Source organism: Aythya fuligula, chromosome 2, assembly GCF_009819795.1.
Source record: "Aythya fuligula isolate bAytFul2 chromosome 2, bAytFul2.pri, whole genome shotgun sequence".
Taxonomy (NCBI): Eukaryota; Metazoa; Chordata; class Aves; order Anseriformes; family Anatidae; genus Aythya; species Aythya fuligula.
In genome coordinates this window covers 792,727-808,967 of record NC_045560.1, presented here as the reverse complement: position 1 = coordinate 808,967, position 16,241 = coordinate 792,727, and the positions used below count along the sequence as shown (strand labels likewise).

The window sequence follows — 16,241 nt, the reverse complement described above, 5'->3', positions numbered from 1 at the left end:
CCAACAAGGCTTTGGTCAGACAGGCGATGTTTCCTCTCTCGTGCCTTTCCTGCCGCGCTCTGAAGATCACTCTCTCCTTCCTCTCTTGATGTTTCCTCCTGTCCCGTCACTGACCTACCTTTTCCCCTGGCCCGTGCCATCGCTCTCCTGACAAGCTGCGAGAGTGCAATGGGTGTCTGGCGACGTGTAATTCTCCTCTGCTGCTCTGTTGTGCTGGGAAGCCGGAGACCTTGGCTGGGTGGCACAGAGCTGCACTGCCCTGCTGGCAGCACCACTGCGCTGACTCTCTCCTCCCTGGTCTGAAGACACGGCAAGCTGAAAGCAACGGGAACATCAGGGCTGTGAGATGTGCCCCCTCAGAGCACAGGTCAGCCTGGAGCGCTGCTTCTGATAGCAAAGGCACTTGTCCTTCCAAGTGGCAGCCAGGGCTCTAGGAACTTCTCTGGGCTTCGGGAGGGTTCGTGGTGCCAGCCTTGGTCCGTCTGCAGTGGGATGCTGCTGGTGTCGCTGGCTGTGCTGCCCCTGCCTTTGCTGGGCAATGCGAGTAATTGTATGTGATCGCTGGGTCTACAGAAGCTCATCTAATAAATGTTAATCTAATGCTCATCTAATAAATGCTAATAAATGCCCATAAATGCTGATCCTTGCTCTGTGGAGAGGCGCCCTTCAGTGCACTGTGACCCGCAGTGCTGAAACAGCCGTTTGGGAGGGTGGAGAATGGTCCAGGTGCATTCAGGATCAGGCCCAAGCTGCAGCTCCGCCCAGGCTGGTGTTTGGTGGTGGCCATGAGCTGTGCAAGGGCGTGAGGTCTCACTGCTTGCCAGGCGAGTGCAGCAGGCAGGGGAAGCTCTGTGGCCAGTCCTGAGCGTGGGGCTGGGGGAGTGCTCGGGGGGGCTGCCTGGCTCACCCCAGGTTCTTCTCCCACCCAGAAAGGCTGCGGAAAGCAGCCTAGGAGGGGGGAGGAATCCCAGAACGCCAGGCTGACCTCTTCCTCAAGCGATCACAGCGAGAGAAACTGCTTCAGAGCTAAACACAGACCGTACATCTCTACAATTAAATAACTCTGAGGTTGAATTGTTACTGGAGGAAATGCCAGAGTTAGTGTAATAGCTGCGTTGTAGGTAGTGCTGTATGGGTATCCGTGTGTGTAAATGTACCAGTGACCTCCAGTGGCATAAGCAGTATCATTGCTATCCTAAAACCATCCCAGCGTGTCCTGAAGGCATCCAGTGCTTACTCCTGGCTGCCCCCATCCCTCTGCATGATGAGAGGAATCACAGAATCCTAGAACCATCTAGACTGGAAGAGCCCTCCAGGATCACCCAGTCCATCCTCTGATCTACCAGTAACCAATCCTCCACTAAACCATATCACTGACCTCTAAATCTAAACGTCTTTTAAACACCTCCAGGGATGGTGACTCCACCACTTCCCTGGGCAGCCCATCCCAATGCCTCACAACCCTCTCGGTAAAGAAGTTCTTCCTAATAGCCAACCTAAAGCACCCCTGGTACAACTTTAGCCCCTTCCCCCTCATCCTGTCACCAGGTATGTGGGAGAACAGACCAATCCCATCTTGCTACTACCTCCTTTAAGGAACCTGTAGAGAGCGATAAGGTTGCTCGTGAGCCTCCTCATCTCCAGGCTGAGCAACCTCAGCTCCCTCAGCCGCTCCTCAAAGGGAAGGGGCAGAAGAAGTGTGTTGGAGGGGTTGGGGGCTGTGTGCCACAAACTGCTGGAGACTCTGAGGGCCCCAACACATTTCCTGGGAGTACAGAATTCTGCTGATCTGGAAGAAGGCTTGAAATGCAAGCAGCCCTGTAATAATTCTGCACCGCTTGCTTAGAATGGCAAGAAAATGAGCATTTAACCTTAGGATTAAGGCAAAATGCAGGCCTAGTGTGCACCTCCACCCGGGGCGTGTCTGTTGCTGTGTTAAGAGCAGCAGCAGTGGTGTGGGTAGGGGGGGTCGCCACAAGAACAAGCCAAGGCTGCGCCTGCTCCCGTCCTCTGCCACACTTCTCATTTCCAGCCAATTTTTGCATTCAAACACTGGAGCACAGGCAAGGGGGCCCGGGGAAGCACGCTGGGTTAGAAGCAGAGCAGCACTGCGAGGCTAATGCTGAAATGCAGACAGCGAAGTGGACAACTAACCCCAAAGTCACACCTCCAGAGCTGCACGGGATCGAAACCAAGATCTGGGCTGGTGCGTGGGTATTTGTAGGCTGCCGAGTGTCCGTGCCAGGAGGCCAAATGCTCTCCTGTGCCTGCACCAGTGCCGGGCACAGTGGTGCCAGCAGCCACAGCCTCTGTCTCTGGGAATGCTGCTGCAGCAGCGCAGTGTCGCAGCTCGGGGGTCTGGACAGGTGGGGGCTGCTTTTGGGATCCACGGGGTTCTCCGTGTCCTTTGCCAGGCCCTGCCGGGTGTCCCCATGGGAGGAGCTGGTGCTGCCTGCGCCTTGTATGCCCCCCTAATGCCACGAGGGCCATGCTCCAGGCTGCCAGTGCCAACGCCGCCACCAACACCACTGCCAATGCCGCTGCCACTTCGTGGTGGCTGCGAGGGTTCCACGGGGACACTGCCTCTGCTGCAGCGCGGCCACACTGGTGAGGCCAGCGTGGAAGCTGCTTGAATACACGGGTGGGATGGCAGGGGTGGCGAAACTCGGTGCTGCCGGGACGGTTTCGAGGTGGCCCAGGGCATGCGTGTGCCTGGGTGCCGCTTGAGCCTCATGGGGAGGGTGCTGCTTTCTCCTGCAGCCACCCAGGGACCTGGTGTAGAGGCCATCCCTTTAAAAGATTGAAACCCAAAACCTTTTTCATGGTGATTTGCAAAGCGAGTAACTGGTAAGTGCTTCACATCCGTGAGTTGTACATTAACTTGGCAGTTTGGTTTCACTCTCGGTACATAACCAGTATGTGCGCCTTGTTTACTGATAAGCTTTTGCTCAGCCAGGTCCAACGTCTCCCAGACACCCCTTGTTCTGACTTCAGGACTTGCAGTTCCTACCTGAGGGGGAGGAAGGGGCTGCTTTCCTATCTGCACCTGGCAGACCTTGTTATTTACCATCCCAGAAATGGTCTATAAACGTATAGATATGCATGTATGTGTGAATGTATACGTATATGTCAATATTTTAATTCCAGTTGGTCCTTAAGGACAATTGACAAAGTCTTTTTAGGACTCCTAGATGTGATGCACATTCTGATTACCTACTGAACTTTAAACCAAACTGCTGTGTTAATTTATGACTCTCAGACATGAAAAACATGCTGATTACTTAATAACATGGAATGATCGAATATCTGAGTTGGAAGGGACCCATAAGGATCATCGAGTCCAACTCCTCGGTCCCCAAAGGACCAGCCCCTGTGTGTGACAGCGGTGTCCAAACGCTCCTTGAGCTTCATCAATCTCGGGGCCGTGCCCATGCCCCTGGGCAGCCTGTCCCAGTGCCCGACCACCTCTGGGTGCAGACCCTTTCCCTAACCCCTAGCCTGACCCTCCCCTGTCCCAGCTCCATGCCGTTCCCTCGGGTCCTGTTGCTGTTCCCAGAGAGCAGAGCTCAGCGCCTGCCCCTCCGCTCCCCTCGTGAGGGAGCTGCAGGCCGCCATGAGGCCTCCCCTCGTCTCTTCTCCATGCCGAACAATCCAAGCAACTTCAGCCGCTACTCATATGTCTTCCCCTCTAGACCCTTCACCACCTTTGTTGCCCTTCTTTGGACGCTCTCTAACAGTCTTTTATCTTTCTTGTACTGTGGTGCTCAGAGCTGCACTCAGTACTCGAGGTGGGGCCGCACCAGCGCAGAGCAGAGCAGGACGATCACTTCCTTTGACCTACAGTGCTGTCCTTGATGAAGCCCAAAATATGGTTGGCCCTCTTGGCCACCAAGGCACGCTGCTGGCTTGTGCTCAGTTTGCTGTCGATCCAAACCCCCAGAACCCTTTCTTCTGGCTGCTCTCCAGCGTCTCGTCCCCCAGTCTGTATGACCAGGGTTGCTCTGTTGCCCTTTCCCAGGTGCAGAATCCGACACTTGCTCTTCACACACACACAGAATTTCTAGGTTGGAAGAGACCTCAAGATCATCGAGTCCAACCTCTGGCCTAACACCAACAGTCCCCACTAAACCATATCCCTAAGCTCTACATCTAAACGTCTTTTAAAGACCTCCAGGGATGGTGACTCTTCCCTGGGCAGCCTGTTCCAATGTCTAACAACCCTTTCAGTAAAGAAGTTCTTCCTAACATCCAACCTAAAACTCCCCGGGCACAACTTAAGCCCATTCCCCCTCGTCCTGTCACCAGGCACATGGGAGAACAGACCAAAAATGTCAAACTCTTGTTAAACTTCATATTGTTGAATGGCAATGACAATGATCTAGCTGACACCAGCTAGTTCTCAGAGGACTTTGGGACGAATCCCATCAGGCCCCATTGGCTTGTATGCATCCAGGTGGAGCAGCCAGTCTGCACAGGTTGAGGGTTAACTGGGAGTTTGTCATGCTGGCTCTCGCCATCCCCCAGCTGTGGGTAGCTGGCGCCTCAGAGCCCATCATTGGTGTTCAAGACAGAGGCAGAGGTGAAAAATGCGTTCAATGTCTCTGCTTTGTCTATGTCCCTCATTGTGAGGCGACCGTGCTCATCATCTATCAGACCAACGTTTGCTCTGCTCCTCCTTTTCCCATTAATCTACTTCAAAAAGCCTTTTTCATTGTCCCCCATGCTGCTGGGCAGCTTCAACTCTAATGCAGCCTGCGCAGAGCCGGGAGCAGCTCGTCTGGGCTCGGTGTCAGACAGCTGTCGGTGTGCCCCCCTAGCCCCAAGACTAGCTCTGGCTTCCCCGCCAGGCCTCGACACCACGGTGTGGGCAGCCCACAGCCCCAAGGCCCCAGCAGCGGTCCCCTGGGACCATCAGGAGCAGCATGAAGGCAGAAAGAGAAAGCAGAAGTGCATGCTGCGGCTCCCCAGCAGCCCAGAAATACAGAGTGCTCAAACAGCCAGGCTGAAGCATTCCGTTTACAAGAAGTCACGTGCTGAGCAAAAAACACCCACTGGATTCTGTGGTGGATCACCGCAGGCTATCGGCCTGCAATGCACGGCCCCAGCAGGGCCAGAGCTGGCTCAGGCACACAGATAGCAAGGTTTTGGGGCAGGACTTTGCACCCTGCGCTGTGCCTCCGGCTGTAACCAGCGGCTGCTGCCCCATCTGCCCTGAGCCTGGCACAGCACAGCCTAAGGAGTGGGAAGAGGAGAGGCAGCCTCGGGAAATCCTCAAGCCCCTGACCGCGGTGCAGGCTGCAGCTGCCTCGTCTCCTGCCCCTTCTTCTGTCAGGGCTCTGCCTCCAGTCCCACCAGCAGCAGGAGAAACTGCTTGAAAACTAAGCACAGATCATAGTGGGAGTTAAATAACTCTGAGGCCGGACTGTTTCTGGAGGAAGTACAGGAGGTAGCGTTAGAGCTGTCTGAACCTCCAGGGCTGCACAGAATCGAAACCAAGCTGGGGGCTGGTGTGGGAGGAGCCGGTGCTGCCCTTGTGGCATGAGCACAGTTCTCCAGGCTGACACCGGCCATCTCCGCTGTCACTTCCTGGTGGCTGTGAGCGTCCCGCGGGGACAAGGCGAACGCCAGCGCAGGACGTGCAGGAAGGTACGGGCGGGAGGCCAGGGGCTGCGAGGCTCTGTGCTGGCGGGGAGGGCTCCGAGGTTGCCTGGGGACCTGGCGCAGGGCAGCGGGGCAGGGAAGTGGCTATTCCCCGGTCCCCTCCTCTCTCTTTCCCTTCTCCCCACTCCTCACTCCCCATGCTTGGCATGGGCTCAGCCCCAGCCCGGGGGAGTCCCTGGGCACCGTGCTCAGCCCCACGCGGGGCCGCGGCTGCACGGGTGTCACTGCCCTGAGGGTTCCTGCCACCACCCGAGGGTCCCTGCCGCCTTACTGCCTTCCCCCGTGCCTGTAATCCTGTGCCTGCAATTCCTGAGACTGAGACTGAGGAAACAGAGCCGCAGCACCTCACGGCTACAGCTTTTATTTTGTATTTCTGTTCCTTGCTGCTGTCTGTGCACTGCTGTGGCTGCACACGTGGCAGCGCGAAACAGGGGACCCAGTCTGTCCCGGTGCCACCACAGCCAGACCCAGCTGCAGTGCCCCCGAGCCCTTCACACAGCGGGGGCACACAGAGCCCCGTAGCCTCCAGTCGCCAGCAACGAGGCTTCAGAACCATCCCCGCTTTTAGTGAAAATCCCTTCTGCTGTCAGTGATGCTCCCAGTATCTGGGTGCCTGCTGACGGAGCCCTGGGTGTCTGCTTTTGTCTCCGCAGCGTGACCGTGGCCGTCCGTCGTGTCTACATGCAGCCCGGGGTCGGCGGGGGCTTGGAGATGAGGCTGATCCTGGCTGGGAAGGCTGGTGGGGGGAAAAGCGCCACGGGGAACACCCTCCTCGGGAAGCGTGTCTTTGAGTCCAAGCTGTCCACCCAGCCAGTGACCGTGAGCTGTGCGAGTGCACATGGTCACTGGGATGGCGAGGACTTCACGGTGGTTGACACGGCCGACATTTTCAACCCTGGAGGTGCCAGCAGTGAGGTGCACCAAGAAATTATCCGCTGCATCAGCCTGTCCTCCCCGGGCCCCCACGCGCTGCTGCTGGTGACCCAGCTGGGCCGATTCACCCAGGAGGACGAGGAGGCCGCAGAGAGACTGCAGGACATCTTTGGAGCTGATGTTTTCAGGCACACGATTGTCATATTCACCCGTGCAGAAGAGCTTGTGCGTGGGTCACTGCAAGATTATGTGAAGTATTCCAAAAACAGGGCTCTCCATGAGCTGATCGAGAGGTGCGGGAACAGGTACTGTGGCTTTAACAACCGGGCAGTTGGAGCCGAAAGGGACAGACAGGTCATGGAGCTGATGGGGTTGGTCCGCTGCATGGTGCGGGTGAATGGGGACAGGTACTACAGCAATGAGATGTACCTGGAGCCCATTTTAACAGAAGAGAAGGTGGAGTATCACATGGCGAGGTACAGAGCAGGCAGGAAAAGTATTGGGTTTTTCAATCTGTCTTACAGGAGACCTATTGTGATTTGTGGGATGATTCTCCTTGCCATTGCAGTGGTTGTCATTATTTTTCTTATTTGGTGGAAGTGATGAATCCCAGCACCACAAAGCCACTGAACGCCTGGGGCTGGAGGCACCTCTGGACACCGCTCCAGCTGCCCAGGACCGTGTCCACTGGGTGTTGGACATCTCCAGGGATGGAGACCCCAGCACCGCTCTGGGCAGCCTGTGCCAGCGCTCAGACACCCGCACAGCAAAAAAAGACTTTCCTGATGTCTCAGCGGGCGTCTTTGTGCCTCCAGCAGTGCCCATACTCTTGTGTCCTGGCTCTGGGCACCCCACCAGGCGTTCACACACACAGACGGAACCCCCGAACCCCCTTCCCCAGGCTGAGCAGCCCCAGCTCCCAGCGTCTGCCCATCTTGCAGATGACTCCTTGTCCTGGTGCAATGGAACCATCTATCCCTTGGAAAAGAAGAGGAATTGTCTATTTTTATTGAGCTTCCCTTTAATCAGTTATCATATATGCAGTACAGGACAAAAAATATGTTTACCTTTTAACTTAGGCTCCCTTTCATCAGGGACAGAATGCTCCTTCTGGGAGAAACCAAGGAAAGTTGCCAATAGCAAGTAGCCTGAGGTTGTGCTTCGGTGACGTGACGATTTTGAGAAACAAGGTTGTATTTTTGCAATAGAAGTTGCTTTTGCAGTGGAATATCCACTAACATTGCATATTCAAATGTGATTGTGCAGCCATGACAGCAGCATAGCACTAGTTAAGCAGATAAAGGGGAAGGTCCCACTGTCCCAACATAAGAAGCATAGCTAAGAAAAATGGGAGGAGTAGTGCAAAATAAGTAAAAACAAGAGTCACAGGCCCTCTAATCACAGAGAAGAAGGAAAAAAAAAAAAAAAAAAAAAAAAAAAAGGAAAAGGAGAAATCAATGGCTGGTCAAATAAAATTGTACCTATATGGTATAGAAGTGCGTCAAGTAAGTTGTGAACCTGTAGTACTCAACTAGTGAGGAAACAGAGAGAAAACAGGTGTTGGGTAATAGGGGATTCAGGGTTATTGAAAACTTGTGCTGTGCGCTGCTGCTTGCAGGATGTGAGAAACGAAGTTGTGCTTTTGTAGTAGAGAATTACTTTTCTGTATTCCAAGGTAGTTGTGTGGTCATAATAAGGAGAAATGCACAGTAGGTAAGTGGACAGTAGAAGGCTGCACTGTTCCAAAATGAGGTGGAAGCTTGAGAAAAACAGGATGAACAGTGTGGGAATAGTAAAACAAAGATCACAGGTTCTTAAAACATAAGAAAAAAAAAAAAAAGGAAAAGGGAGAAATTAAAGGGTTCAAAGAAAGAAAAATTGTACGCGTATGGTATAAAGGAGTGTTGAGTAGCTTGTGAACCTGTAGTACTCAGAGAATGAGGAAACAGGGGAGGCAATGAGGTGTCGGGTAATAGGGAATAAAAGGTTATGATGTGTTTACTATAATGCGCTCCTAACTGGCAGGACGCCTGCCACTGCAATCATGAATAAAATAGCTTCACAGAACATCCTGTCTGAAGAAAATTATTTGAGATTTTTCTCACAAGGATGCCCACCATTGCAATCGCGATTAAAATAGCTTCATGGAAGGTCCCATCTAAGAAAATTATTGAGATTATTATCACTCCATCAATAGATAAAATGGGTTAGGGTGCTTCATCAGGGAACACCACCAAGGACCCCCACAGAAAGGAAGGCATGCGCAGAAGTTCCTGAAAAGGAGCCATTAAGAATGATGCCACATGAGCACAAAACTCAGGTAGCTAAGAATGAATTTGTATTAGATCGCTGAATAGTCATGAATTTCATGTCTCCATGGAGCCAGGAAGTCGACATCGGCTGTGCTTGATCTGTGGAAACTGCACCGAGCTCTGAGGCCTGAATAAAAGCAATATCTCTCCTGAGTGCGTGCGAATTGGCTTATTGCACACCGGGTGAAGGATCATAGAGTCATAGAATGGTTGGGGTTGGGAGGGACCTTAAAGAACTCCAACCCCCCTGAAACAGACAAGGCTGCCTCCCCCCAAGATGAGGTTGGCCAAGGCCCATCCAGCCTGGCCTTGAACACCTCCAGAGATGGGGCATCCACAGCTTCTCTTGGCAACATGTGCCTCACCACCGTCTGAGTGAAGAATTTCTTCCTAACATCCAATCTAAATCTCCCCTCTTTCAGTTTAAAAACATTTCCCCTTGTCCTACCATGATCTACACAATTAAAGAGTCCCTCTCCATCCTTTTTATAAGAATCCTTCGAGCACTGAAAGGCCACAATGAGGTCTCCACAGAGCCTTCTTTGGATGGCATCCCTTCCTTCTCTTGTGCTGACTGCACCACTTAGCTTGGTGCCATCTACAAACTTACATCATGACACATTACAATCATGCCTGGCACTTGGTCCTTGTGCATCCACATGTGTGGTGTGAGCGGAGGATGGCAAAACCCTTCTTGCTGTGCCAAGCCAAGCCATGTCGTGCCAGCTTCAGGAGCTGAGTGGATCTCTGGGCCAAGTGGTGCCTGCCGTAGTGCGGGTGCCTGCCCCGGTTCCCTTCCCGTACTTCCTTCTACCTCCTTCGCTTGAAGAAGAGGTCAGCCTGGCGTTCTGGGATTCCTCCCCCCTCCTAGGCTGCTTTCCGCAGCCTTTCTGGGTGGGAGAAGAACCTGGGGTGAGTCGGGCAGCCCCCCCGAGCACTCCCCCAGCCCCACGCTCAGGACTGGCCACAGAGCTTCCCCTGCCTGCTGCACTCGCCTGGCAAGCAGTGAGACCTCGCGCCCTTGCACAGCTCATGGCCACCACCAAACACCAGCCTGGGGGGAGCTGCAGCTTGGGCCTGATCCTGAATGCACCTGGACCATTCTCCACCCTCCCAAACGGCTGTTTCAGCACTGCGGGTCACAGTGCACTGAAGGGCGCCTCTCCACACAGCAAGGCTCAGCATTTATGGGCATTTATTAGCATTTATTAGATGAGCATCAGATTAGCACTTATTAGATGAGCTTCTGTACACCCAGCGATCACATACAATTACTCGCATTGCCCAGTGAAGGCAGGGGCAGCACAGCCAGCGACACCAGCAGCATCCCACTGCAGAGGGACCAAGGCTGGCACCACGAACCTTCCCAAAGCCCAGAGAAGTTCCTAGAGCCCTGGCTGCCACGGGGAGTACAAGTGGCTTTGATCTCGGAAGCACTGCTCCAGGCTGACCTGTGCTCTGAGGGGGCAGCATCTCACAGTCCTGATGTTCCCGTTCCTTTCAGCTTGCCGTGTCTTCAGACCAGGGAGGAGAGAGTCAGTGCAGTGGTGCTGCCAGCAGGGCAGTGCAGCTCTGTGCCACCCAGCCAAGGTCTCCAGCTTCCCAGCACAATGGGTGGTGACAGAGCAATGTATAGACAGAGCAGCAGAAGAGAATTGGAGTCAAGTCCAGTTGGAGGCCAGTCACTAGTGGCGTTCCCCAGGGCTCGGTGCTGGGGCCGGTCCTCTTTCATATCTTCGTCGATGATCTGGATGAGGGCATTGAGTGCACCCTATGTAAGTTTGCAGATGACACCAAGTTAGGTGCGTGTGTCGATCTGCTCGAGGGTAGGAAGGCTCTGCAGGAGGATCTGGATAGGCTGCACCGATGGGCTGAGGTCAACTGCATGAAGTTCAACAAGGCCAAGTGCCGGGTCCTGCACCTGGGGCGCAATAACCCCAAGCAGAGCTACAGGCTGGGAGATGAGTGGTTGGAAAGCTGCCTGGTGGAGAAGGACCTGGGAGTGATGGTGGATAGTCGGCTGAATATGAGCCAGCAGTGTGCTCAGGTGGCCAAGAAGGCCAACGGCATCCTGGCTTGCATAAGAAACAATGCGACCAGCAGGGCTAGAGAGGTGATTGTCCCCCTGTACTCAGCTCTGGTGAGGCCGCACCTCGGGTACTGTGGTCAGCTTTGGGCCCCTCGCTACAAGAAGGACATCGAGGTGCTGGAGTGGGTCCAGAGAAGGGCGACGAAGTTGGTGAGGGGCCTGGAGAACAAGTCCTACGAGGAGCGGCTGAGGGAGCTGGGCTTGTCCAGTCTGGAGAAAAGGAGGCTCAGGGGAGACCTTATTGCTCTCTACAGGTACCTTAAAGGAGGCTGTAGTGAGGTGGGGGTTGGTCTCTTCTCCCACGTTCCTGGTGACAGGATGAGGGGGAATGGGCTTAAGTTGTGCCTGGGGAGTTTTAGGTTGGATCATAGGAAGAACTTCTTTACTGAAAGGGTTGTTAGACATTGGAACAGGCTGCCCAGGGAAGTGGTGGAGTCACCATCCCTGGAGGTCTTTAAAAGACGTTTAGATGTAGAGCTTAGGGATATGGTTTAGTGGGGACTGTTCGTGTTAGGTCAGAGTTTGAACTCGATGATCTTGAGGTCTCTTCCAACCTAGAAATTCTGGGATTCTGTGATTCTGTAATTACACGTCGCCAGACACCCATTGCACTCTCGCAGCCTGTCAGGAGAGCGATGGCACGGGCCAGGGGAAAAGGTAGGTCAGTGACAGGACAGGAGGAAACATCAAGAGAGGAAGGAGAGAGTGATCTTCAGAGCGCAGCAGGAAAGGCACAAGAGAGGAAACATCGCCCGTCTGACCAAAGCCTTGTTGGCTAGTGTATAGTACAATACTTTTCAAAAGCCGTCCGTGTGTCTTTCTCCAGCATTTCTCGCGTGTAACACGGAGCATCTTTGTTCTTCTTTACCATCGCATCAATCATTTTAATGAGGTCTGCAACCTGCTGTTTCCTTCTCTGCTCTGCTGCTATGTTGCTGAAAGCAATGTACCTATTTCCACATTTTCCTGCCATCCCCTTGAGGTATTTGCTTGTTTCCACAAAATCGCAGATATCATCTGGACTCCCAAGATGTTCTGCGGAGGTGAATAACAGGATCATGTACTTCTGTGCTTCAGTATGGAAAATCTTTGTCACCCACTCAGCCACTTCCACCTCTTCTTTACTGATGTGGGCCAGTTGCATCACCAGGATGATAGCATGCACCCCTCCATAGAAACGACGAAGAGCATTTCCAATCAGTTCAGCTGTTTCCTTATTGGCTCTCTGGGTGTCAAAAAGGCCAGGAGTGTCGATAACGGCAATTTCTCTTCCACGGAATGAGGCAGTGGCTGAACTGTAGCTCTTGGTCACTGAATCTGCTGACACCATAGATTCAAATGCTTTCTTCCCAAGGATGGTGTTCCCTGTCGCACTCTTCCCACTTCCAGTTTTGCCCACGAGCAGGATGTTCAGCTTGGGTCCTGGGGGAACAACCAGAGACACGTGTCTGAACCCCACAGCCCTGTGGTGCCGGGACATCCCCTGCATGCCACGCTCCCAGGGGTGAGAAGGAATGGGTTTTTACTGCAAAAACACAGGAATTAGGGTTAGCGGCCCCAGCAGCGGTCCCCAGGGACCATCAGAAGCAACACGAGGGACCCCAGAGGAGTATGGACAAGGTTGCCTCAGAGGGCCAGCACCCAGACCTCTTCCAAAGGCAGGAAAAGAAAGTAGAAGTGCATGCCACAGCTCCCCAGCAGCCCAGGAATGCACAGAGTGCTCAAATGGCCAGGTTGAAGCACTCCCTTTACAAGAAGTCACATGTTTAGCAAAAAACACCTACTGGATTCTGTGCTGGATCACCCCAGGCCCTCGGCCTGCCCTGCACGGCCCCAGCAGGGCCAGAGCTGGCTCAGGCACACAGATAGCGAGGTTTTGGGGCAGGACTTTGCACCCTGCGCTGTGCCTCCAGCTGTAACCAGCGGCTGCTGCCTCGTCTGCCCTGAGCCTGGCACAGTACAGCCTAAGGAGTGGGAAGAGGAGAGGCAGCCTTGGGAAATCCTCGAGCCTGTGGCTTCCTGAGAGGGCCCGTGCACTGCGTGCACAAGCATGCGTGAGGCTGCACGAGGACGCAAACCCAGCCTCACCCTCAGCAGCACTGCGCCCGGCTGACTGAATGAGGAGGCTGCTAAAGGAGAAGGCTGTGGGGAGACCTCACAGCTGACTCACGGAAAGCTGACTACACAGTCACTAAGATTGTACAGTAGGTATGTTTATTCAGGGCTGGGCAGCACGGGGGGTAGTCCCAAAAAAGTCGTGCACCCCTAATGTGGCAATTTGCCGTGGTTATATGCAGTAAAGAGTTACATATGCATGAAGATTCCCAATACGCCTATACATATGCATAACCTGTCCCCACTTAGTATTATAATTAGCTACAAGAAGTCATTTCCATACATTCCTCTTGTCTGTGCTTGCTCACTGCCTTGTGGTGGTGGGCGTTGAGGGTCGTGGGGATGAAGTAAGATGTCTTCATCAGGGTTGAACTTTTCACCTCATCTCTTTGCGTGTGCTCTCTGAGGCCTTGGTCACAATCTGGGCCGTAAGGTTGTTTTGATCTGCTTCTTGGGGTCCGAAGGGCTCCTGTTATCTGGAGGCCTAAGCGCAGCACAGGCGCAGTACATCGCAAATATAGCACCTATTCATTCTTAATCGATCACTCTCTAATTTCTAATCCCAATGATTCAGTCCTCCCTTTTCTGGAAAATCTAGTAAATTCTTTTAGTTAATACAAAAATTCTTCTTCTCAGTCTCTATGGTATGTACCCCTCAATGCCTTGCCATGCGCTTTTGTCAAGGAAGATAATACAGACATTCGTTGTAACGATTTCCAATTCCAAACAAATATTACAAAGACAATATCAAACTTATACCAACTAATATCTATAAACCAATAATTGGGTGACACAATGTGTTCAAAATCCCAGTTGCAGTTGGCGACCATCCAAAGAGTGTATCCCACCAGCTGTGATTTGTGTCCTGTTTTGCTCTTTGCCTTTGTATCATGATGGACAGTGATTAGAGTGTACATTGTGTTGTTAGACTTGATCAACTGGCGGGATACCACTGGTGCCAAATATAGAAAATGACACCCGACGATTCTAACAAAGTTACAAATACAAATGTTAGAATGATTTTTCTAGGGAGAGTTATGTTCTCCTTATCTACTTCTACAAAATCACAAGCAGTTCTTAAACACACACAGCCTTGACCGATATATACAAGCACAGTCTTTTGACTAGTATTTGGATGAATTTCAAAGTGGCAGACACCTTGCTCCGTGTCAAGACATACATCCTGAGCATCAATTGTATTGCTTTCACAAATAAATCCTTGCTGTTCCCGGGTAACACATGATTCTAGATTTACAGACTGCCATCTCCCATTCTCCATCCGTGCCCATGTTCTATGCTCTGAAGGACAGAGCACTGTCTCCTCATGGTTTAATCCTAGTGCAATGATGGGGTGGATAACATAAACTGTGCCATTACGTATAGTAAGCACAAAGGCAGTAGCCATGTTAACAATGGGGTCATAGGTAAAATTTACCAGAGTCCACCAAGATTGAAACTTCTCAAAATCATTGGCATTGTCCCAAACAGTCTTTTGGACTTCAGCCGGAAAAATGCCTTCACTTTCTTCCCTAATGATCAAGGCAGCCGTTGCCTGAATCCATAACAGTGCTTGTAAACAACTAAGAGCTAAAGATGTATTATCTTGAACCATACTACGTTCATCTATTATTAGTTTGTGGTCTTGGTTTTCAGCCTTTTCCCATCTCGGTAACACCGTTGAAACTTGCCATTGGCTAGTTCCCAGTGCCATTAAGGATGATTGTAGGGGCTGTTTTAGTTTTGTCTCACTGTTGTAGGAAGTACAGCCAAAAACAAACAGCTAATTACTACAGTCTGTGTTAATATAAAATTATACCAGCAATCTGATTTACCTGGGCAGATGCAACCTTCTTGTTGGCCACTTTTGGAAATCGGTTTTACTAAAATCCCCGTTACTTTCTCGTGGGTCGTTCCATGAATCATTCAACACCCTATTTTAATTTCGTCCCCTACGGTTCTTTGGTGTGTCCATTCTTTCCCTATTTTTTGCCATTCTTATAATGTATATAAAAGGTCACCATTTGTTCGCCAAATAACCACAACTGCTAACTTTCCATTAATGCTCTATCCTCTGTTGTTACAGCTTTGGACCAAGGCCGCTAACCATTCTCTATTATCCTAGAGGCACCTTCTTGAATCACAACTACAATTTATAAGCCATAGAAATAAAACAATTCTGTTAACTAGACTCCTGCTGACTATGTTACTAACTACTCCTGACCATAATGTCCTCATTTTACTCGACTGAGCTTTACTTTCAGTTCACCATTACCTGGCATTACTTTCCAGGGGGTTCTGGAGCTTTCTTCACTTGAGAATGGTGAATCCAGGCACTCCGTTCCTTGGTTTAATTGTGGTGAAGGCTGTAAGGAGCACCTGGTATAGTCCTTGCCACTGTGGCTTCAAAGTTTTCTCTACAAGAGACTTAGTTACCTCTCAGGCTTTGGCAGTCCTAGTGGGGAAAGCCTCTGGCCATCCTGAAAAGGTATCTGTCTGTTAACACCAGTAAATATCGACATCCCCCCCTTTTCTTGGAAGTTCAGAAAAGTCAATTTGCCACTGTTGCCCGGGCCCATGGCCTTTTCCAATTTGACACAGTTTTGGTTTGGGGACATTTTTGGGGTTAGTCTGGAGACAAAGATCACATTGTTCAGTTATTTGGGTGATGGTAGCATATAAGTTCCTGGCAATATTTTTTTTTTTCAATTAGATAGTTATACAAAGCATCTATTCCCCAATGTGGTTTCCGGTGTTCTTTCTTTACCAGTGACCACAGTAAATTGGAGGGAATGACTAGCTTCCCCTTCCCGTCTTTGGTAATAGTCCATCCCTCTTGGTTATATTTTCCCTTCTGACTTTCAATTAATTTTCTATCCTTTTTGTTATATACAAGCTTACCCTCGAGGAGAATTTGCCTGTCTGGAATCAGGGCTCCCTCAGTTGCCACCTCACCTTCTGCTGCTTCTTTTGCCTCTCTGTCTGCCAGATCATTTCTTTCCTCCAATTCTCAGCTCACCTTCTGGTGTGCCTTAATGTACATGATTGCTACCTTTTCAGGCAGCTGAACTGCTTCCAATAATCTCATTATTTAGTCCCTATAGATGTTTATTTTCCAAATTCTATTACGTCTTTGCAAGTGGTAACTGCATACCCAGCATGTCGTTTTCCACTGATGACGTAGCTGCTCCCAT

The 16,241-nt window shown here is 51.6% G+C and overlaps 2 protein-coding genes across 2 annotated transcripts; one reads left to right on the top strand and one right to left on the bottom strand.

Moving 5' to 3' along the window:
• The first annotated feature begins 5,582 nt into the window (after positions 1-5,582).
• On the top strand, positions 5,583-7,306 carry LOC116486624 (GTPase IMAP family member 1-like). Its single transcript, XM_032183014.1, has 2 exons — positions 5,583-5,646; positions 6,315-7,306. The coding sequence occupies exon 2, from the start codon at positions 6,343-6,345 to the stop codon at positions 7,135-7,137; it is 795 nt and encodes a 264-aa protein (XP_032038905.1). The 5' UTR covers positions 5,583-5,646; positions 6,315-6,342; the 3' UTR covers positions 7,138-7,306.
• Positions 7,307-11,669: 4,363 nt separating this feature from the next.
• LOC116486772 (GTPase IMAP family member 7-like) lies at positions 11,670-16,241 on the bottom strand. The gene is made up of 2 exons (XM_032183223.1): positions 16,202-16,241; positions 11,670-12,357 (listed from the first exon to the last, which is right to left on the bottom strand). The coding sequence occupies exons 1-2, from the start codon at positions 16,239-16,241 to the stop codon at positions 11,711-11,713; spliced, it is 687 nt and encodes a 228-aa protein (XP_032039114.1). The 3' UTR covers positions 11,670-11,710.

Coding starts and splice junctions, on each gene's coding strand:
- LOC116486772 (XM_032183223.1), bottom strand. CDS start 16,241: ATGGGAGCAGCTACGTCATCAGTGGAAAACGACATGCTGG. Junction 12,358..16,201: donor AGTGGAAAACGACATGCTGG/GTATGCAGTTAC, acceptor TTGTTCCCCCAG/GACCCAAGCTGAACATCCTG.
- LOC116486624 (XM_032183014.1), top strand. CDS start 6,343: ATGCAGCCCGGGGTCGGCGGGGGCTTGGAGATGAGGCTGATCCTGGCT.